We start from the raw sequence: 22682 nt of genomic DNA on the forward strand, positions 1-22682 counted from the left end.
CATCATTTCAGAGCAGGGTTGTGCTAATATGTAATGGTCTCCATGATATGAATACGCTGCCAATCCTTACTGTCTAGACTCACATCTGAAGAATAGCTATTTCAGTGAGGTACTGGACAACTGCCAGAAATTAGTCAGATATCTTTGAGAAGATAATTGGGGAAAACATAACCACCCACAGATTGACCTGGATTTCTGCCCTTTTATGGTCTCCAGAATTTAACGTCTTTTAGGCCCAATACCTTAGCTTCACCAGTACATTTGATTGGTAACCTAAACAACATTTCTAAAAAGGAAGGTTTTGCCTAGAACTTGTTTGTTTTTCGGGTGATTTGTTGTACCAGCTAAGATGCCAGCAGTACTTCTCAGACCCTGGCACACATACATCCCGTGAAAATTGCCATCTCAGGGTCCAGGCCAGCAGAGGAGTGAATCTAAAATTGGTGTTGTCTGTTGCAGCATACAGGGCTAGCACATTCACTATCATCCAGGCCAGCTGTTACATGAATCTTGGTTCCACCTCCATGTAGGCACCATTCTCACAACCACCTCATGCAGCATTACTGGGACACCATTGCTGGACTGTTCTGTTACTTACCTGCAGACTCAAGCTTGCACACTTCCCTTTATCTTTGTCCATCTCTGCTTTGTTCCCTCTCTGTTCAGCCATCAGCAATGATGTGGAGATGCCGGCGTTGGACTGGGGTAAACACAGTAAGAAGTTTAACAACACCAGGTTAAAGTCCAACAGGTTTATTTGGTAGCAAAAGCCACACAAGCTTTCGGAGCTCCAAGCCCCTTCTTCAGGTGAAGAACCACCTGAATCTGTGGGTGTTCACCTGAAGAAGGGGCTTGGAGCTCCGAAAGCTTGTGTGGCCTTTGCTACCAAATAAACCTGTTGGACTTTAACCTGGTGTTGTTAAACTTCTTACTGTAGCCATCAGCAAGGCATCCAGTGATGCCATTTGAGGCTTTGCAAAAATATTCTCAATTTCCATCTTATTGTGAAACTTCCCTTCAATTTTTCAAGTTTTCCTTGGAGCAGAAAAGGCTGACGGGGAACCTGATTGAGGTGTACAAAATTATGAGGGACGTTGATAAGGTAGATAAGAAGAAACTTTTCCCTTTAGCAGAGGGGTCAATAACCAAAGGCCATAGATTTAAGGTACGGGGCAGGAAATTTAGAGGAGATTTGAGTAAAAACCTTTTCACCCAGAGAGCATGGGAATCTGGAACTCACTGCCTGAAAGGGTGGTAGAGGAGAGAACCCTCAACATCAAAAAACATTTAGATGAGCATTTGGAATGCCATAGCATACACAGCTATGGACCAAGTGCAGGAAAATGGGATTAAAATAGATAGGAAACAAAAACAGAAAATGCTGGAAAATCTCAGCAGGTCCAACAACATCTGTGGGGAGAGAATAGAGCCAACGTTTTGAGTCAGAGCTAAGAGCAAAGGGAATCAGCAGAGATTTATACTATGAGGGTGGGGAGGAGGATGGGAGAAAGGCAATGTAAATGAGGACACAGAAGGCTGAGAAGGTGTTAAAAGTGTCCATCAAGTGATCAGATTGTATGAATGGCAGAACAGAGGTACTTAATCAGATTTTCCAGCATTTTCTGTTTTTGTTTCAGATTCCAGCATCCATAGTATTTTGTTTTTATCTTAAAATGGATAGGTGTTTGATGGCCAGTGTCATCAGCATTACTGGGACACCATTGCTGGACTGTTCTGTTACTTGTCTGCAAACTCATGCCTGCACTCTTCCCTTTGTTCTGTCCATCTCTGCTTTGTTCCCTCTGTTCAGCCGTGGGCAAGGCATCCAGTGATGCCATTTGAGGCCTTGCAAAAATATTCTCAATTTTCATCATCTTATTGTGAAACTTTCCAAACAGAGCTAACATTTCGAGTCTGGATGATCCTTCATCAGAGCAGGGTTGTGCTAATATGTGATGGTCTCCATGATACGAATACGCTGCCAATCCTTGCTATCTAGACTCACATCTGAAGAATAACTATTTCACTGAGGTACCGGACAACTGCCAGAAATTAGTCAAATACCTTGGGAAAGAGAGAAGGTAATTGGGGAAAATATAATTAATAAAATAAACACCCACTGTTCAGATTGACCTAGATTTCTGCCCTTTTTGGTCTGACGAAGGGTTATCCAAACTCAAAACATTAGGCCTGGTCTCAATCCACAGATGCTGTCAGACCTGCTGAGATTTTCCAGCATTTTCTTTTCAGATTCCAGCATCCGTAGTAATTTGCTTTTAGCTACGCTAACATGGTGGCTTTGGAAAACTGGATGTCAGGATATATTTCCATTTCAGTCAGTCAAAAACCCAACAGCCATTCTTGTATAAACTGCAACAAGTACAGAAAGTCTGCACTCACACCTTGAAAGTAGTATGGAGTCACCTACTCACCATGAACCCTGAATCACCGAGGAACAATAAGTGGTACAATTGTAACAAAAAAATCCTCCAGATACATTTACTTGTGGGTTAAAAGTAAAGTTTCATGAAGCATTTCAGGCAGTTACCAGATCTTTAATCTTTTGGGAGAACATTCAAATGTTGTTGCCAGTCAACTACAGCTGTAGAGCATGCCATTTACATGTTTGAATATTCACATTTTTTGCTCTGAGAAACCACTAAAAGGTGCATTACAAAGAAAACAGGAACTGACCTTTGCATGTTTTTCCATCAGGTTGCAGTGTGAATCCAACGGGACAACTACACCGGACTCCTGTAGCAGTGTCTTTGCATGTACGATCACAGCCTCCATTATTCACAGCACACGTTTCTGTTAGGAATAAATTCAACATGGAACGCTTCTTTGAGCATCAGAAATACCAGGTTGTCTTGCAATGTGAACACCATTACTTGGCAGTCTCATATCACCATAAAAATAAGTGAAGTGATTTTCATTTAAAATATAAATTAGAATGAAATGTGTGTGGTGTACGACACTGCATTATAGTTTCACTTTTTTAAGATTTAATTTTTTTCTCCTCTTTTATTGAAAAGGTGAACTCATACTGGTGTGCAGTTCCACGGGTACACTCAGGTACCTCATTCAAGAAGACATTGGTCACCTCAAAGCCTAGACTCTGGGACCAGTCTAATCTCATCTCCACTTAAAGTCTAGTCACTCACAAATAATTGCCAGCAGGGACCATGAGATAAAGATGAGAGTAGAACTCTGCTAATCATCAACTAATACGAGTCGTCGTGCCTGAATGCCTTCCGGCCAAAATGAACTAATTCATGAAACAGTAGAATCAAATCAGGGGCCTTCTTTCCACAGCTTGGTTCTGTAGAAATCATAGAAACCCTACAGCTTCTACCCATTTTAATCCTACAGTTTAATCCTACAGTCCTACAATCCCTACTGTAATCCTACAGTCTAATCCTACAGTTTCTACCCAGAGGAAACCCATGCGGACACGCGGAGAATGTGCAAACTCCACACAGACAGTGACCGAAGCCGGGAGTCGAATCCAAGTCCCTGCAGCTGTGAGACAGCAGTGCTAACCACTGTGCCACCGTGCTGCCCATACCTGATAGTGTTTTTATAAAATGAGCCATCAGTGGAGCTTTTGGTTCCTTAATCAACAAAACTATTGACATGATGCTATAATGCATGATTGTACATCACAAACATTATAAGACAATTCAGTATCTGACCAAATGGTAGAGTAATTGCAATAATTAATTTAGAGTCTACGAATGGAACAAGTCCACTTCTGGAATTGAATTAGCATTTCAATGGCAGTGTTTATAGGGAGTTCGGGGACCAGCTAATACATTTCCCATCTGAATTTGATACTGTTTACAACAGTGAAAAAAATTATAATTTTGTCTTGACAAACTCCCAAGTGAAAGATGATTAAATTTCCAGATGATTTTTCAAATGAACCAGGATATCTTCACACTTTTTAGTGCATTTTTGTTCTAATTAATGTACAGACTCTCAGAATTGTTACAGAGCAGGAGGAGGCCATTCGGCTCATCATGCCTATGCTAGCTCTCTGAAATGAACAATTCACCTTACGCTCATTCTCCCCATGACTCTGTACATTCTTCCTTTTCAGATAATAATCCAATTTGCTCTTGAATGCCTCAGTTGAACCTGCCTCCACCATGCTCACAGGCAGTGCATTCCAGACCTTAACCACTCGCTGTGTGAAAGTTTCTCTTCATTTCTCCATTGCTTCTTTTGCCAATTACCTTAAATCTGTGACCTCTTATTCTTGATCCTTTCACCAGTGGGAAAAATGTGTGTCCCGATCAATCATAATTTTGAATACCTCTTTATGAAATTTCCTTTCAAGCTTTTCTTGTCCAAGACAAACGCTCTTAATTTCTCCAATCCATCTACATAACTGAAGTTCCTCATTCCTGGAAGCATTCTTTTAAATCTTTTCTGCACCCTCTCCAATGCTTTCACATCCTTCCCACAGTGCTCAGAACTAGATACAATACTCCAATTGAGGACATTTTACCGAATTGACATAATCCTCTTGCTCTTGTACTCTATGTGTCTATTAATAATGGCTAGGATACTGTATACTTTATTAATTGCACTCTTAACCTGTCCTGTCACCTTCAATGTACATATACACACACACAGGTCCTGTGCTCCTGCATCCCCCTTTAGAATTGTACCCTTTATTTTATCTTTCTGTCTTCTTCCGATCAAAATGAATCTCTTCACACTTCTCTGCATTGAATTTTATCGGTCACTTGTTCATCCATTCCTCCAACTATGTCCTTTTTAACCATGCTTCCAAATTTTGTAACATCTGCAACTTTTGAAATTATGAGCTGTACACCAAGGTATGGGTCAATATTATACAACAGAAAGAGCAAAGATCCAAACACTGACTCCAAACACAATGACGAACCTTCCTCCAATCCAAAAAATATCCATTAACCACCATTCTATTTCCTGTCGCTCAATGAATTTGGTATCCCTGTTGCTACAGTCCCTTTAATACATGAGCTTTGTTCATGTATTGTTCTGAACTTTGTTCAGAAGTTTATTGTATGGCACTATATCAAATGCCTTTTGGAAGTCCATGTACACCACGTCAACAGCATTGTCCTCTCTGTAACCTCTTCAAAAAATCCTAGCAATCAGTTAAGTCTTGGATTTGCTTCAACAAATCCATGCTGGTTTTCCTTGATTAACCAACATTTGCTCGAGTGCCCATTCATTTTCTCCCTAATAATGGTTTCTGAAAGCTTTCCCAACACCGGGGGTGGGGGGGGGGAGGGGTGGGGGGGTGGGGGGGGGGGGAGGGGTGGGGGGGTGGGGGGGGGGGAGGGGTGGGGGGGGGAGGGGTGGGGGGGGGGAGGGGTGGGGGGGGGGAGGGGTGGGGTGGGGGGGAGGGGGAGGGGGGGAGGGGGGGTGCTACACCTGTTTTTGAACAAGGGTGTAACATTTGCAATTTTCCAGTCCTCTGGTCCCACCCAAGTCTAATGGAGATGAGAAAATTGTGGTTACTGTCTCCACAATTTCTACTCTTACTTCCTATTTCCCATCTAGTCCAGGTGCTTTATCAATGTTAAGTATAGACAGCCTATCCAATCGCTCTTTCTTCTCAATTTTAAATCCTTCAAATGTCTGATTTACCTGCTCTTACCACCATGACCTGGGCAGCACAATTGTCCTTGGTAATGACAGGTACAAAATATTAATTTAATACCTCAGCTAGGCCCCTTGCCTCTATGCATAAGTCTCCATTTTGGTCCCCAATTGGCCCGACTCCTCCTTTTACAACCATTTTACTATTTATGTGCCTTTAGAAGACTTTGGGATCCCCTTTTATGTTAGCTACCAGTCTCTTTTCATATTCTTTCTTTGCTTCTCTTATTTGCTTTCTCATTTACCCTCTCAACCTTCTATATTCAGCCTGGTTCCTGATGCAATTATCCAACTGACATCTTCATCTTAATCTCTATCTTTTTTGCACCCAGAGCACTCTAGATTTGTTCGCCATACCTTTCTCTTTGGAGGTATGACTGCTTGAACACTCTGTTTTGAAGGTAGCCCATTGTTCAGCGACCATTTTTCCTGACAACTTTTGCCTCCAGTTTATTTGGCCCAGATCCATTCTTACCCCATTGAATGTGACTTTCTCCCAGTTAATTATTATTGTTCTTGATGTTCTATGTCTTTTCCATAGCCAGCCTTATCTTTATAAGATCTTTATGTGATCACTGTCTCCTAAATGTTCTCCTCTTGACACTTGATCCACTTAACCCACCTCGTTCCCAAGAAGCAAGGCAATGCCTCCTTTCTCATTTGACGGAAAGCACTGCAAGAACCATTGTCCCTCTCTGCTCTTTACATTACTACTATCCCAGTCTATATTTGAATAACTAATTGGCCCGACTCCTCCTTTTACAACCATTTTACTATTTATGTGCCTTTAGAAGACTTTGGGATTCCCTTTTATGTTAGCTACCAGTCTCTTTTCATATTCTTTCTTTGCTTCTCTTATTTGCTTTCTCATTTACCCTCTCAACCTTCTATATTCAGCCTGGTTCCTGATGCAATTGGCCAATAACTGTGATTTCCTTGCAAATTTGTTCCTCTAAATCGTTCCCACTAGTTGGTATCCTATACACTATACAAAGCAATGTCACTGCACCTTTCTTGTTCCTTATCTTTGCCAAAGAGACTCTGTCCTTGACCTCTCTGGGACATCGTTTCTCTCCAGCACTGCAATGCTCCCGTTAATCAATACTGCCACCCCTTCCCTTTTTCTTCCTTTCCTACCTTTCCTGAACACCTTTTATTCAAGGGTATTTAATACCAATCCAGCATGTACTATTTTTGAGATTCTTCTTGCTAATTTCCCATCATCTTCCTAAATTTTAACTATAGCACCATATCCCTCTTTCTGCCTATGCTGTTGGTTCCAATGTGAACCATGACTGCTGGCTGTTCAACCCACGCCCCCTCACGATACCATTGAAAGTATTATATAAAATTAAGTGTTGCAGTGGAGAGGGAAACATCCCCAAGTTTAGTGATGGTATGGGGAGCAACTGTTCCTTATGTGTGAAAAATGACAACCTCAGCATTAAGGTCCTTCAATGTACCATAATTAAAATATTTTCAAGTTATATCACATGAAAAAGTTCTCTATGTGCAAGAAACCTTTGAACTTTTAAATTATCGCCTGATTTATTAGCCCATATAAAATAGGCCACATATCACTGGGGCTAACTATATAATTTTCAACCGTTAAAGAACATTCCCAGACATTTAATATAAATAATATTCCAGTTGATGGTGTTGCTTTGAAATGTTTTTATCCGAAATATTTCACCAAAACAGGGTTGCATCATCTTATATTAACTTGGTTTGAAATTCTTCTCTCTTTCTTTCCCCCACCCCTCTCTCCTGCTACCATGGGATTTAAGATTATATTATTTCATTGTATATGTATTAAGCAAAGAGGTAATACTCCAGCTTGACATGCATGTTGGCAGCATGTTAGAATTCTGTACGCCTGAAAAAGAAATAAATCCAGAGGCCAATGTTCTGTAGAAGATCCTTCTTCAATTTTATTCACAACACAATTCTGTGCACATGGCAATGATGAGTGTCAGAGATTTTATTATGGGCAAAAAGGAGAAGTGGCTTCAGGGAAAGAGGACATCAGCCTATTCTGATTTGTCACATTATTCTGGAGTTGAAGTTAAACTCAGTGGACAGACATCATTTGATGAGGAGTAGGTCTGGTACACAAGACTACATCTGGATATCTGGAACATTAATAGGAACTTAATAGGATTGAGGGTTATAGGTAAGCCTATATATAAGCCTAGGTAGGTAGGGACATGACCGGCGCAACTTGTGGGCCGAAGGGCCTGTTTGTGCTGTATTTTTTCTATGTTCTATTAAAAGGTAGCTGACATAATGAAAACTGTCCAGTGTTAGACTTTCCAGAAGGCAGATGTCCACTGTATATCAAATTAGGACATTTAATACTTGGGACAACACCACTGAAAAGCACTAAATGGTAATGAGAGACAAGAACATAGATTCATTTTGCAGAATTCACTATAAATGGTTTTGAGAGAGACAGGTAACTGCTGCTGATATTCTACACTACCAACTGGGAGATTATATTTGTGTATCCTCGCTGTGACCAACAGGATAGTGGTAATACACTTTTATACATTTTATAGTGAGCTGGTTTCTCACAATGTCGCTCATGAGAAACTCTTATACTTGCAGTTGACTCAGTGAGGGCTCAAATACATGCTTCTAAATTGAACTAACAACCAAATAATTACTGTGTTCCCTGGGGGTGGAAGGTATGCAAGGTCTCTTCAGGGTCAAATTACCCTCAAAAGCAGATAAGTGATAATAGAGGTTTGCAGCTAAGTTAGCCCTCTATGACAGGTTCAATAATTTAATACCTGAACCAGACTGTGTGTAGTAATCCAGGGCATTATTAATTATTGGTGAGCCAACAACCCCACAATGGCACCTGGAGGAAACCTGTCACTACCTGTTGGGGTTCTTTTCATTTAGTTGCAGATAATTCCGATACCTAATGCTAAATTGAACTGTCATTGGACTAGTAATCCAGATACCCAGGGTATTACTCCAGAGACATATTCAAATCTCTCCACTACAATTGGAGGAATTTTAAATCAATTAAAGAATAAATCTGGAATGCAAAATCATTCACAGCAATGATAATCACAAAACTATCAGTTTGTCATAAAAGACTACATCCTTTAGGGAAGGAAATATATCGTCTTTACCCAAGCTGGCCTACATGTGACTTCAGAGCTGACATCTACTGACACCTACTTTCCCTCTGAAATCACCGAGGAAGCACTCAGTTGTATCAAATTGCTGTAGGAAAGTCAAACAAGAATAAAATTGCGGAGATCACCTGGCATTGATCTAGAAACCGTAAACGACAAAGACACACCTGCCCAAACAACCTTCAAAGCTCAGCTCACAAACATCTGGGGACTGGTGCAAAATTGAGAAATCTGTCCCACAGATTAGTTAAGCAAGAACATGGCCATACACTCAGTAACATACCTTACAGCCAATGTCCCAGACTCCTCTATCACCATCCCTCCCTCAGCTGATGAATCAGTGCTTCTCCCATGCCAAACACCAATTGAAACCAAAATCAGAGTAGCAACGGCAGAGAACATGACCTGAAGAGCATATCTGTCAGCCTGCAACATATGATGAGAAAACCAAGAGGAAAAATCTCTACTTGACCACTGCCTCAATTTATCCGCCACAGCTTCATGGTTGATTGGCTATATATAAAAAGAAAATTGGGCCAGTTTCTGACAGTTGCATAGAGCAGAAAACTATTACACCCACATAATACTCTATTCACAGTCTGTCTATAAACTGAAGTTTAAATTCAGGATGTTTCTTTTCTTGCAATGGGACCATTCTTCTTATCTCTCCCCATTTTGTTAACCTTCAGTAGCCATTTCCTGCAAGAGGACTTCCTAGCTATGTTAAATGCTTTAAGCATTCAATAAACAGTGAGTAGGTTGACACCTGACATTCCAGTTCAAAATCATATGGTAATCTCATTGTGTCATTCACTCTGCCTTGGGAACAGCACTAAATACATTCCCGACAACAATTCTTATGGTACTGGTACAAGTACCAACTGGAATAGATAAGGACTGTTGCTATTGACCTTTGGGCATCTTCACGGTTCAATTTTTCTTAAAACCCAAAGGTCAATCATAAGGTTGACTGAAGGTCTGCGAAGATCAAGTGGTAGTTACAAACAGTGGAATATTTTTATTTATATGGGTTTGAAAATCAAAGAGGTAGATCATTAAATTAAAGGTATTGCTAACTGGACACCAGCCGCCACAAAATTTCAATAAAATATTTTTCACCAGCAGCAAATAAATGGTTAAATTATAGTGAATGTGCCAATGTAACGAGCTTGGAGCCAAATTGACTACGATCTTGGACTGAACACTCAAGAAATCTGCCAAAGAAATGATGAATTTAAAATAAAACTAAATGAAAATACTGACAATCTGGTTTTTTTATAAAGCTAGTCGACCAGAAAAGTATTTCTCATTCTTAGCAAATGTCAGTTCTTTTTGAAAAACATTAACTGTCAGTTGCTGAGAGTGCGAACTGACAGAATAGCAGTGATTGGAGGAGCAGCAGGTGTGGGGAAGTCAGAGCTGCTTTTCCAGTCACAGATTATATCTGGATATAAATGCACGTTCTTTCTTTTGTTCTTTGATTTCTGGTGAGATGCTTGGCAAGCTGGCTTTCCAATGGTTCAGCACGTTACTGGCTCTGCCTCATTCCCTCATGCTGACTGTCTGTAAAGGTTGTCTAGCAGTAGTTCTGGCCATTCCTGATGACCACCATAACGCAGTCTTTCATCTGCAGTGAACAATTTGTGGTCTTTTGGAAGGCCAAGGAGAAGAAAGAGAAAATGAAAGAATGGGAGGGAGTCTCCATTGGTAACAACGCCAGAGGAGGGCAGGACAAGCTATCACTCAACCTCACATCAGGCCAGTCCTGGTTATCGTCCATTTCTGTGGCAGGAGCCACTGTTAGGAAACTGGAACAATGCTTCTAATGAAGCTGAATTATCTTGAACAAGGTGAGTGAATGGTGTGTCGGTGTGTCTGGGGAGGAAGGAAGAAGGAGAGGACTTAGGCAGCAGCAAGTGACTAACCGGTCCCTCTCCATCTCCCCTCCCTCCCTCTTTCCCTTCTATAACTCTGCAACAATTAAATAATATAAGCTGCAATATGCAGATGATCTTTGTTTTCAATACAGAACAGGTAGTCAAAACATTGTAATTACGATGGAGGAAAAAACCCAAATCACATGCGGGCATATTAAACTTTTAAATAAGACATGTGTTTTTAAAAATGGACATACAAGCCAAAGATGGATGAGGATGTAAATTCTGTCACTGTCTGAATGTACATTCTGTCACATGTACATGTGACGCAATGTGCAGAACATGTTAAAGACATTGCACAAAGCTGTCAAAATAAAATGTGAACACTCTAGTTTATTTGTAGTCATGGTGAAATAATTGGTTTAATAGTCACACTGCATCATATGTTGCTGTTCTTAATATTAATGACCCATGCTGCATATATATTAGACAATAATTGTACGCAGTTGTCAACAGGACTTGTGATTGTTTGGTGATTTGATCGGTAACTCTTGCAGGACTGAGGGCGAAGGTTAAAATGGGGGTGGTAGGGGTGCAAAAACAAAGAAGAAACAAAGAACAATACAGCACAGGAACAGGCCCTTCGGCCCTCCAAGCCTGCGCCGCTCCCTGGTCCAAACTAGACCATTCTTTTGTATCCCTCCATTCCCACTCCATTCATATGGCTGTCTAGATAAGTCTTAAACGTTCCCAGTGTGTCCGCCTCCACCACCTTGCCTGGCAGCGCATTCCAGACCCCCACCACCCTCTGTGTAAAATATGTCCTTCTGATATCTGTGTTAAACCTCCCCCCTTCACCTTGAACCTATGACCCCTCGTGAACGTCACCACCAACCTGGGGAAAAGCTTCCCACCGTTTACCCTATCTATGCCTTTCATAATTTTGTACACCTCTATCAAGTCTCCCCTCATCCTCCGTCTTTCCAGGGAGAACAACCCCAGTTTACCCAATCTCTCCTCATAACTAAGCCCCTCCATACCAGGCAACATCCTGGTAAACCTCCTCTGTACTCTCTCCAAAGCCTCCACGTCCTTCTGGTAGTGTGGCGACCAGAACTGGACGCAGTATTCCAAGAGGCCCAGAAACAGGATAATCCATTGGGCCCATGATTTCTCTCCCTGGCCCTGATCTATCCAGATATTTATGTTGACCGGCTGCTATCTCTTGTCCATTGGTGTCAACAACATAGAAAGTTTCTGGTGAACATGCAGATTTCTATGATTGCAATTAAATGCAGTGGATTGGTGAACCATTATATGAGATGAGACTAACTCTTATTGGCTGTAACATAGATGGACAGGACCAGAAAATCTCAGCCAATCTTCAGTTGTAGGTTCTGCGTGCTATTTTTACAAAGGCATATGGGGCGAGATTCTCCGGCCTCCCAGCCACATGTTTCCCGCCGGCGAGAGGAGACGCGTTGTTTGCTAGCAGCGGGATTCTCCGGTCCCGCCGCTGTCAATGGGAATTCCCATTGATGTCATTCCACGCTGGTGGGAAACGGCGGGCAGGGGTTTGCTGCCGGCAGCAAATGGTCGAAGAGTTCCGGTCATATGATCTCAACCATGATGATTGCATTCATATGCTGTGCAACTGTCACTGAATGGGAAACTTGTTCACTTTCTAACTTATGTTAATCTCTCTCAGTGCCTCTTCGCCATTCAGGTCTCTGCCTACCCATGACATGTTTTTGCTTGAGCTGGTATTTGAACTCTCTAACTTTTGCCACTGTGCAACATGTGCTTTTTGTTGAATTATGGCTTCTCACCATTTCCTCACTGCCAGACTTTCTACATAATCTTGCCCAGTTAGACCATACGCTTTGTAGGTGTCTCCAATTTTGGGACAGTTATGTGGCTGATACATTAGATTGTACCTTCCACACACCTTGCTCTGTCTGGGTGCCTTGGATAAATCACCTATGGTTGTTGCTTCTCCAAGTACTTGTAGACATTACCTGCCCAAATCTAATCTATCCCTTTTTTTATATCAAGTCGATCCTTTTGAAATACCTCTACTGGGGTCAATACGATTATCGATTCCATTATTCTCTGCATCTGAAAAATTCCAATCTCTGTCTGAAATCTATTAACAAACTGGTCAATAGTTTATTTGAGTTGTTGTCTATAGTCATCAGATCAAGTTGATGAATCCTGAAGTTGACCATAACTCTTAGTTGATCCTCCAGCATACATGGTTTAGATGGATCTTTGCAGTCTGTTTCTGTCAGGCAAGAAGTGTTGATGTGGTGAAGACCTTAATTGCTAATTACTATCTTTTACTTAACTGCCTCCTTGTTGGGCTCTGCAACTGCAAGATCCAAGAAGTACAACTTCATACGCTGTCTAATTAATTTGAGGTTGCCGAGGAGCCTTTCAATTCATAATTGGATATTTAATTATCATGGCATCAATATTTCTTGCTTCTTAAGAATTCTCCCTTTTTCATTTTAAGAGGCTTTTCCTCGATGGAAAAAGAACAGTGCTGTACCTGCAGCATTGAACCTTGGCCAAGCCTCGAACTCTTGAGACTATGCATAGGGAGACTTGCCCCATGCAGCTCTTACATATTCAAAGGTTCTGCTGAACAGCAGTCCCAATTCAGGTCACCTGTTCCAGCCCAATTCCACCAGGATACTGCCTCACTCTCTCAGTATACCAATTCTTGAGGATGATTTTTGCACTGGATCCCAAACTTTGTTGCTGCTTTTTCCAGCTGTTGCCAGTGTCATCCCAGGCTTTATGGCTTTTCTTTGTTGCCCAATGATGTCACCACTCTGTGACCAATGCCAATAAATGCTGTCACACCATGTTGTGTTATTTGCTCTTAATTCAAACACAACAAACACTGCAATTGGTTGACAATCCAAACAAAAGGTTCATCATTCAATAACAGGTCTCCAGGAGAGCTCTTCATGCATTTATACCCTGCTCAGCAACACTGCTCCAACTCTATATCACTTCCTGTGATAATGTATACCAAATTATTTACATATTCAGCAGTGTGGTAAACAGTACGCTAAGCTACAAAGCAATATACAAACAGTGGCCCCTGCTGAAGCTGCAAAGTGAAGGAGAAGGTGTCACCTCAATGCAAAGGTGCATTCAAAGAGTGAGTGAGTTTTGTTTTAATAGCCAGATCCAGGAGTGTGGCAGAAGTCATGGTGCACAGCTGGTGCCATAACTACAGGGCAGCCAATGCTGCCAGCAGGCCTCTCAATGGGCAAGTTGAACGGAGAGTTTCCCTCAAGAATCCGTTGGGCAGTCACCGAGGTTTAGCTGATCATTTTCCCCTCACAGCTCACCTAACTAGAGAAAGGCGAAATACCATTGAAGGCAGGAAGGAAATCTGCTGCCCTTACCTGGTCTGGCCTATATGTGACTTCAGAGCCACAGCAATGTGGTTGACTCTCAACTGCCCTCTAAAGGCAACTAGGGATGGTCAATAAATGCTGGCCAGCCAACGATGTCCATGTCCCATGAATGAATAAGAATAAGTTGTTCTCCTTACCTGGGAAAATAACTGCCTCAATTGGGCATACATGGGGCTGGGGTGGTTCAAGACCACACTGCAGAGGTTCCTACCACTGGCAAAATGTCAAGACGCAGATTTGTTGGAATCACAGTCATTAAATTGCAGAAGGTGTTGTTAACATATGATCACATATAGTTAAGTAATTTATATTTGTATGTGTGTGTATTGAGCATAAGGCACAGCTTTAAGTTTTAGTTTCATTTTAACAATTGCCTGTAGGTCTGCGGGTTTGTTTAGACAATCCTAAAGCAAACACAGGCTATAAAACACTGGGCTGTTGCCTCGTAATAGACAGGCCACAGGGGAATAGAATGCAGTTTGAGTTCAGTCAGAACAAGGTAACCCAGAAGCAAGGAGCTTTTCATAGAAACTGCTGGAACAGGGAAATGAAAATGTTGCAGGGAGCAAGCTCCAAACTAAAGTTCAGAAAAAGTCCTAAAATCAGGTGAAGGGACAGAAGCAAGTTCCGAGAAGAGCTTCTAGTCAAAGGAACAAAGAATGGGGAAAAAAGCTCTGTTCAGTGAAGTTGAGAGCGAGGAGCAGAGAGAGACTCTAAGAAAGGCAAAGCTGCAGAAAGCAAATGGAAAACAAAGTAGGCTTGTGAAAGACCAGAGATTCAAGATTATCAGAAGGTTGGTGACTTCTTACTACAGCCAGTGAAGCAGTGATGTCCTGTTGACATGGCTTGGTATTTGAGAGTGTGTGTGGGAGATGAAGCTTGAATGCATATGGCAAACCAGGGCAGAGAAACACCAGAAGGGGAGACATTTGAGAAAAGGCATTGTTTGGGAAATGACTCCAAGGCATGAACTTCGAGAACGGAGATGGAAAACCCTCAAGTGAAAGACAAAGTTCCAGTGAGATTAGTTGACTCCCAGTGTGACAAGCTTCTGATGAGAAATCTAAAGAAGTTGGGTGGCATCTGTCACTTGGTTTTAGAGTGTGGTGTGTTTGACCACATTTCACCTGTTAGTGTACAGGGATTGTGTAATTACTAAGAACATTATGGTTTAATATCGATTTTGTAACTTGCGTTACCCTTACAAATCTATATATATATATCTCTCAAAGCATAGTTGGGGGTGAAGAAATGGTATATTATAGTTAATCTTTTCTTGTTCAATAAATATCTTCTACTTTTAGCTCATCAGCTAGCTCGTGGAGCCCTGTTCAGTAAACATCTTCCAGGTCTATGCAAAAAATAAAAGATCTGTGCAGCCAGGTTCCACTCTCAGATCTGACTTGTCTGGTAGTAATATCAACTGAGATCATAATGTGGAAAATTAGATGAAGGTTATTGCTGACAAGTTAAATATTAAGCAATGAAACTAAATAAAAGGGCATAAAAGCCTAGCTTGGTGATTTGTTATTTATGTGTTTCAGAAAATCCAGAAATGCCCAGAGAATTAAAATCGGGATCATTTTTCAAATTGCTTCCACTTGGATCCAAAATTTATGGCTCAAGAAGCAGCGAGACAAAATGCAACTATAAAAATAAGTGCACTGAATCAACATGCCAAATTGTAAACAGCACAGAGTTCATCGTAGTTAATAAGAGGACACATGTCTGCTTCTGTTAACAATGAAATTAGAACAAACAGTGAATTTCACTTCAAGTAATGATGCAACAATATTTGAGGAGAACCATTTTGGATGCTCAAGAAACCTTAAAGCTGACAGCGAGTTCACAGAAATGAAGTAGAATGCAGGTTCAAAGCCGAGACCACAAAACATTTCAGAGATGATGGTTCTGACACTTCTCTGTTAGATCTCAGTAAGTTCACAGGAATAATAAAGACCGCTGTATGTTTTATGATGGGTAATGATGGATTTCTTTTAAGCCTAGCTGGCAAAAAAATTATGGTTGCTAAGCATAAGCGATGAAATAAAAATCCTTCAAAGGCAATGTAAGCAAAGATTTGTTGAAGCTGGTGTCCAATTATGTGAAAATGTGTGTGCTAAAAACCATGCAATTGGTGATATGACACACTTCTTTAAGTGACCAATAAACTTTAACTTTATTTGAAATCAGGGAGGTAGTGCAAGAGAAAGCTCAGCCATCTCCCTTCAACATCACTAACTGAGCGCCCCATCTTCTATACTTTGGGGAGTTATCACTGATCACAAGCTACCTCTACACAATTGCTACAAGAGCAGGGCAAAGGCTGGGTATTCTGTGACATGTAGCACATATCCTGACCCTTCAAGTGCTCACCGTCAACAAAAGAGGAATTTGATGGAATATTCATCAATCATTGCAACTGCAATAACACTTAAGAAGCTCATCACCATCCAGTACAGATCAGTTAACTTGATCAGTGCCTAGTTTCTGGATTCAATAAGAACTTCCTCCACTGTTTACAGTATGCACAATCCACAGAATTCACTGCAGCAACTCAGCAAACTTACTTAGCAGCAGACATCCCAATCAAGATATACATGAGTAGAAAGATTGCAGGAACCTCACAACAGTACCCCATCTGCATAACTTGAGTGTGTAACACATGCCTGTAAGGGGACATCATTGGCCCAAGCTCTTGGGAGAGAAATCAGTGTCATTTTGCATTAGCCAACTATGTCCCAGTCCTCCACCCCACAATCGACAGCCCCAAAACCAAATTTGTATTCAAGTCACTTAACTTTGCAACACCAACTACAACAACAGTATGCACACAATGATTTCAAACAGAAGGCTTAATAAATATTTCACGTGCAGCTGTGAACCCCTAATATGAGTCTAAAGTGCTCTCCTAATCCTTCAATAAGGTGAAGCTTCAGTAGTTACAGCATGGGAGAAGGTTCATGAGAAAGATTCTCATAGTTTGGGAGCTCTGTGGGTGGGGGAGATGTGTGTATGAATGTGTTCACCTGCAAACTGAGAGAATGCACCTCCTGATGTTCAAGTCTGACCCAGTTTGCTTTCCAGCACTATAGCAAGCATTGAATTAAGGGAAGGATCATAAGTTAACAAAAGTGTTGCCATCATTGGTGATAACAGATGGCATTATATTCTGTGTCCATGACTGTCCCTGTTACTTGGTTGCAAGCCAACACACCAACTCCAGGACAGCAGATTCTAGGAGGTAAGTGAGTAAATGGAGCAAGTGACTTTGTAAATGAGTGCTTTTCCCTCCCAGTATTCCTGAGAACACACTTTTCATAGAAACATAGAAAATAGAAGCAGAAGTAGGCCATTCGGCCCTTTAAGCCTGCTCCACCATTCATTTTGATCATGGTTGATCATCAAAATCAATATCCTGATCCCGCCTTCCTCCCATATCCCTTGACCCCTTAAGCCCCGAGGGCTATATCTAATTTCTTCTTGAAATCAGACAATGTTTTGGCTTCACTTTCTGTGGTAGTGAATTCCACAGATTCACCACTCTTTGGGTGAAGAAATTTCTCCTCACCTCAGTCCTAAAACATTTACCCCTTATTCTCAAACTATGACCCCTAACTCTAGACTCCCCTCTCATTGGGAACATTCTTTCTGAATCCACCTTGTCTAATCCCGTAAGAATTTTATACGTTTCTCTGAGATCCCTTCTCACTCTTCTAAACTCTAATAAATACAAGTCTAAACTCATATGACAGTCCTGCCTTCTCAGGAATCAGCCTGGTAAACCTTTGCTGCATTCCCCTATAGCAAGAACATCCTTCCTCAGATAAAGACACCAAAACTGCACACAATGCCACAGGTGTGGCCTCACCAACGCTTTGTACAATTGCAATAAAACATCCCTATTCCTATACTCAAATCCTGTTTCCCTTCCAATTTTTTAATGCACAACCATTGATCATAAATGGGACTTTTAATGTTTGATATGTTTGATCAAATTAAGAATCGTAAGCAATTCTTTTCCATGTTGACCCCGTTAAGAATTGTGAGCCTTCTTGAGGCTCAAACAATGGCCCGAAGCAGATTCAGTGCAGTTTCATTACAACGTGTGCGAACACTGACTGTGGACTCAAATCAATGTGGCCCTTGTGTTGTCTCTTATGCTTAGGATCTCTCTCAGTATGTGACTGATGTATTATTACTAATTAGTGTTGAATCCAAGACATACTTATTTCTTGAGCAACCTTTAAAGGCCATAAATAGGGAAAACCTTTATCCCTCTGGCTCAGTTCAGTTCATGACCTGGTTCCAAAGGTGAAAGGAAAGTGCTTAAAAGCACTCTGCTACTCAATATATTTCTTTAAAAATCTGTCACAGCACAAATTTCAAAATTATAGATGTGTTTTATCTTTTTTCAGTCATGCTGCAGCCACCCAGATGATGTCCAGCATTTAACAAAACAGCAGTGACCACAATATTTCCATTCATAATGTCAGCATTCTAAAATTGAAGTGATGATTCCCAAGAGCACAACAAGATTTGAAAGGTGAATTTGAATCATTTCTCACCAATTTCAAATGGTAACTATGGAAACCTCACAAATTAACCTTAACTAACTAGTAGCTTTAGCTCAGCGACAAAAGTGCTGAAGGCTTTTTATTTCAATACCCTTGGAAAGTAGTAAAGACACTGGATATCAACAGTTTACCTTCAGAAATAATGAATAACTCTAAACTAATGTGCTGAATGGAGGCCAAAGTACATCTATCAATTTGATCAACTATACAGTCTCTTGCTGAATTACAAGCAAGAGACATCTAGGTTTCGTCCACTTCAAATGTTTCTTCAACTTAATAAAAAAAAATTTAGAATGAGTGTGAGACCATAATTAAGGTCAGTGGATTCACGACAAGCTGTGTCATTGAAATTTCCCAGTACTAACAGGATAGTCCAGGTTTTTTTTATATAAGTGACTCTCCATACAGTGACAGGGAAAGTGCGTCTGACACCCAACCATATGTGTGTGCTCACAATAGGAACACGCAGCTGTTACAGCTCTGGGAAACTAATTTGGTCGATGATTTTATAACAGCATTTTAACTTAAAAAAGAAAAATATAAATGTCCCAGATTCTACTCCAAGTTGAATTTTGCGTGCAGTTTGTCTGTCTGGTTGCTACTGTTTGAATAGACATTTTGTCAGCCGTGTCTGTAACTTAAATTGTAAATAAACAGCTCTCAAACTACATGCCCTCATTCGTTTTTAGCTGGAATTATAGGCAGAATCTGTACAAACTAAATAAATATTTCTTGAAAGAAAATATCATTAACTACCTTTGAAAACCAATAGTGCAAGATCTGCCCGTGAGTTATTTGGGTACGACTTGACAGTTTTTAAAAAGACTTAATCGTGCTTTTTTCTTCCTGCATATATAGAGGTGGACACAGTAAGAAGTTTAACAACACCAGGTTAAAGTCCAACAGGTTTATTTGGTAGCAAATAAACTTGCTACCAAAATATTTGCTACCAAATAAACCTGTTGGACTTTAACCTGGTGTTGTTAAACTTCTTACTGTGTTTACCCCAGTCCAACGCCGGCATCTCCACATCATATATAGAGGTGCCCATAGTTTCAAAAGAATAAGCTATTTGAAAGCAAGGCGTATATCCAGGAAAGCAAAAGGTACAAATCACATTGTTTGGGAAAGAATGACTGCTGTCATTTACAATTCTTCTACACTTGGTTTTCATCACATTCTGGGTCACAAAAAAACCCTTGTCATTTCTATTCCACAGAGAACAGTAATAGGCATATGCAAAAACCTGCCACTTTGCTGTTCCCGGGTTCAGTACTGCTGTGGTTAGGAATGCAGTAAACAAGACAAGATACAGGGCAGAGACTCTCAAACTGCAGGGAAAATATGCAAAGCAACATTTTAAAAGATAATGTCTGAAAATTGGAAGCGATTCAATAACATTTTTTCAGGTTGCAAGCTGCTTAATTTCTGTTCGCAAAGAACAGAGACCACGATCACAAGGGAGTGCTGAGTCAGCTCCTTGCTGACATTTGATTATGTCAAAACTATGCAGAGCAGAGATTTCACCATCACCAGGATAGTGAAATGATGGGAAGTTTAATTAATTCTGTTCTCAAAATTATAGGTCCAGATATTTTTTTTTAAATGGTTACTGTAAAAATCAAAGATACATTTTTGTCTGTTGGCAACCCAGGTTGCAGATCAAAGGATATTACCTGTAGCACTGTCCACAGAAGTTTCAATTCTCAATAACACTTTTGGGTTTAAAATGCCACTAGCTACAGGAATAGTCCTGTAGCTGAAACATCCCAATTATTTAAATCTATTGTTTTTCACATAAAGGTGCCAGAGCATAAAATCAAGACTTGGAAGTGATATCATAATTGTTTTTAATTTACTGTATAATGGAGAATGCCGCAAGTTAATTCACGATTACGTCTTTGAATTTCACACTTGTGAGGATTACAGTGCATCCATGCTAGCAGAAGAGCCTATGAAGAATATAGTTTCATGCAAAGACTTTATTTGTTGTGGCTTGTGAATATTTGATCACAAAACATTCCAAATATTAAACCTTAGATTATGGCTACTAGTAATTCTGGAAATTATATATTGCAGATGCAAAGTAAAGTAACTACTTGATTGACAGGTAAAGGACATAATAACATTTGCAAAGATAAAAGTCCATGGCTGAATAATGTAGTGCTGCATGATAAACGTCATTGCTTTATTTTGTAAATTTTGGGCAAAGAAGTTAATTCTTAAATCACAACAATGATAACACTGCAGTCATCATCTACTTGACTCTTACTGGCTATGTCCTTCTGTCAGTCAAGCAGATGTATCAATAAGCTTTGAGGCTCAATTCAAGACAACAAAGTGTTTCAAGTACAACAGATATGTGAAATTGTGATTTTAGAAAAGGAGGTCACAAATTATAATAATTCTTCATCCCGTTAAAAAATACTGAAAATAAAATTTAGGGCCGTGATCTTATTAGCATCATAAAGTATAGACTGTTACACAGAGTTCAAAGCTTTCCAACTACACACTCCCCTTTGATGTAATTTTCCATTTTGTGTTTGGGTGGATTTGAGAGGGGAAATAACAGTTATTAGATGGAGTTGTTTAAAAGCCCAGTAATTAACATCTTTTTGGTGGGCGAGGAACATTTGGGGGTGGGGGGGATGGCATAACAGGAAACAGGAAAATAAATAAGTAACTCACATTGTTAAGCAGGGTGGAGATGAGAAACCTTTTAATTTGTGACCTTACCACAAAGATGAAATATATATAAAAAACGGACACAAGCGTTAGCACAACAAAGGAAGTGGAAGAAAAGGTTTACCCATGTGCAGCCGCCGTTTCACCCGCTTGTCCACATCAGCTACTGACGTGGCATTGTACTCAGAGCTCTCAATTGCAGCCTCATCCTTCTCTAAAACACAAGTAAGGGGACAAACATGGAGCAGTCGATTAACCAGAAGCCCAATCTTTCTGCCACCTATGACAGCTGCTTGGCATTGACTAACCAAACAAAAAAAAAATCCAAGAAGTAAGCCATGAAGCACTAAATCCTTGTTAGAGTGTTAATCCTGCTTGGAGTCTGATGAAAATCTAAAATTAAAAAAAAAGAGGGAGAAGATGGATTCTTAAAACTACTGCAAAAGAAAACTACAAAGTTCTTTACCGGAAAATCGTACAGAAATTAAGCATTATAACAAGATTTGAAATGTAACATAGAAAATGAATGTAAAGACGAAAAGATAACATTGGTAATGCCAATGCAAGGATATGAGAAAATGGAGATAAAAGAATTCATGATTTATGAAGACTAATATAGGTCATCAAGAGAGTCTTGCAGGGAGAGACAGAGAACGTAAGGACCCGGTGATGGATGGTGGACACAGGAAGACAATAATCTTCCACAGTAACACAAAGTGGAAAACGTGTGTGCATGGGGTGGGGAGGGGAACCAGTCTACATGCAAACAGGAAACATAAATCAGGGGGCAGTGCTGGTTGCCTGCTTGTCTATGGAACACATCACAACTGGCTAAACAGTCAGGACTAAAAACAATGTTCCAAGGATCGGCCACGGCAAGAATTGACGTGCAGTCAATAGGCGTCAGTACATGAAAATGTTAGCAACACAGCCAGTAAGGTTAGTGTCTTGTTCTTGTGCAAGGGTCTTAAAGAGAGAGGAGAGCAAGAAATTGACACGCAACATTAGAATATAAATTAGAATCGGATTAGATTTGTTAGTTACATCAGCAAGAATGAAACACAACAATTCAAAGGCAGAAGAAGAGGCGAAGAAGTTAAAACAGGTTTCCTCCCAGTCAGTCATTCAGTGGAGGAACAGACAGCTTAAGTAAGGTTGTATGAATGATGATGCAATAAGAGAAATGTAACAAAGGTTTCTAGTACTTACACATGCAGCAAATGCAATCAGAACAGAAGAGAGGCAAATAATAAGTAGGCTAGGTTTTATTTTAAAAATCAGAAGGCTGCAGTTTTAAAGGTG

At 40.4% G+C, this 22682-nt stretch overlaps 1 protein-coding gene across 3 annotated transcripts in view; it reads right to left on the reverse strand.

Moving 5' to 3' along the window:
• scube1 (signal peptide, CUB domain, EGF-like 1) overlaps positions 1–22682 on the reverse strand; it is a 279156-nt gene that overhangs the window by 111855 nt on the left and 144619 nt on the right. For 2 of the 3 annotated variants that reach the window (XM_078220129.1, XM_078220128.1), the window contains one exon: positions 2695–2811. In XM_078220129.1, coding sequence (XP_078076255.1) covers positions 2695–2811 — 117 coding nt within the window. Of the gene's footprint in view, positions 1–2694; positions 2812–21504; positions 21595–22682 lie in introns of all 3 variants that reach the window. The other variant, XM_078220127.1, reaches the window with a different exon arrangement.

The sequence above is a fragment of the Mustelus asterias genome, chromosome 9, assembly GCF_964213995.1.
Source record: "Mustelus asterias chromosome 9, sMusAst1.hap1.1, whole genome shotgun sequence".
Taxonomy (NCBI): Eukaryota; Metazoa; Chordata; class Chondrichthyes; order Carcharhiniformes; family Triakidae; genus Mustelus; species Mustelus asterias.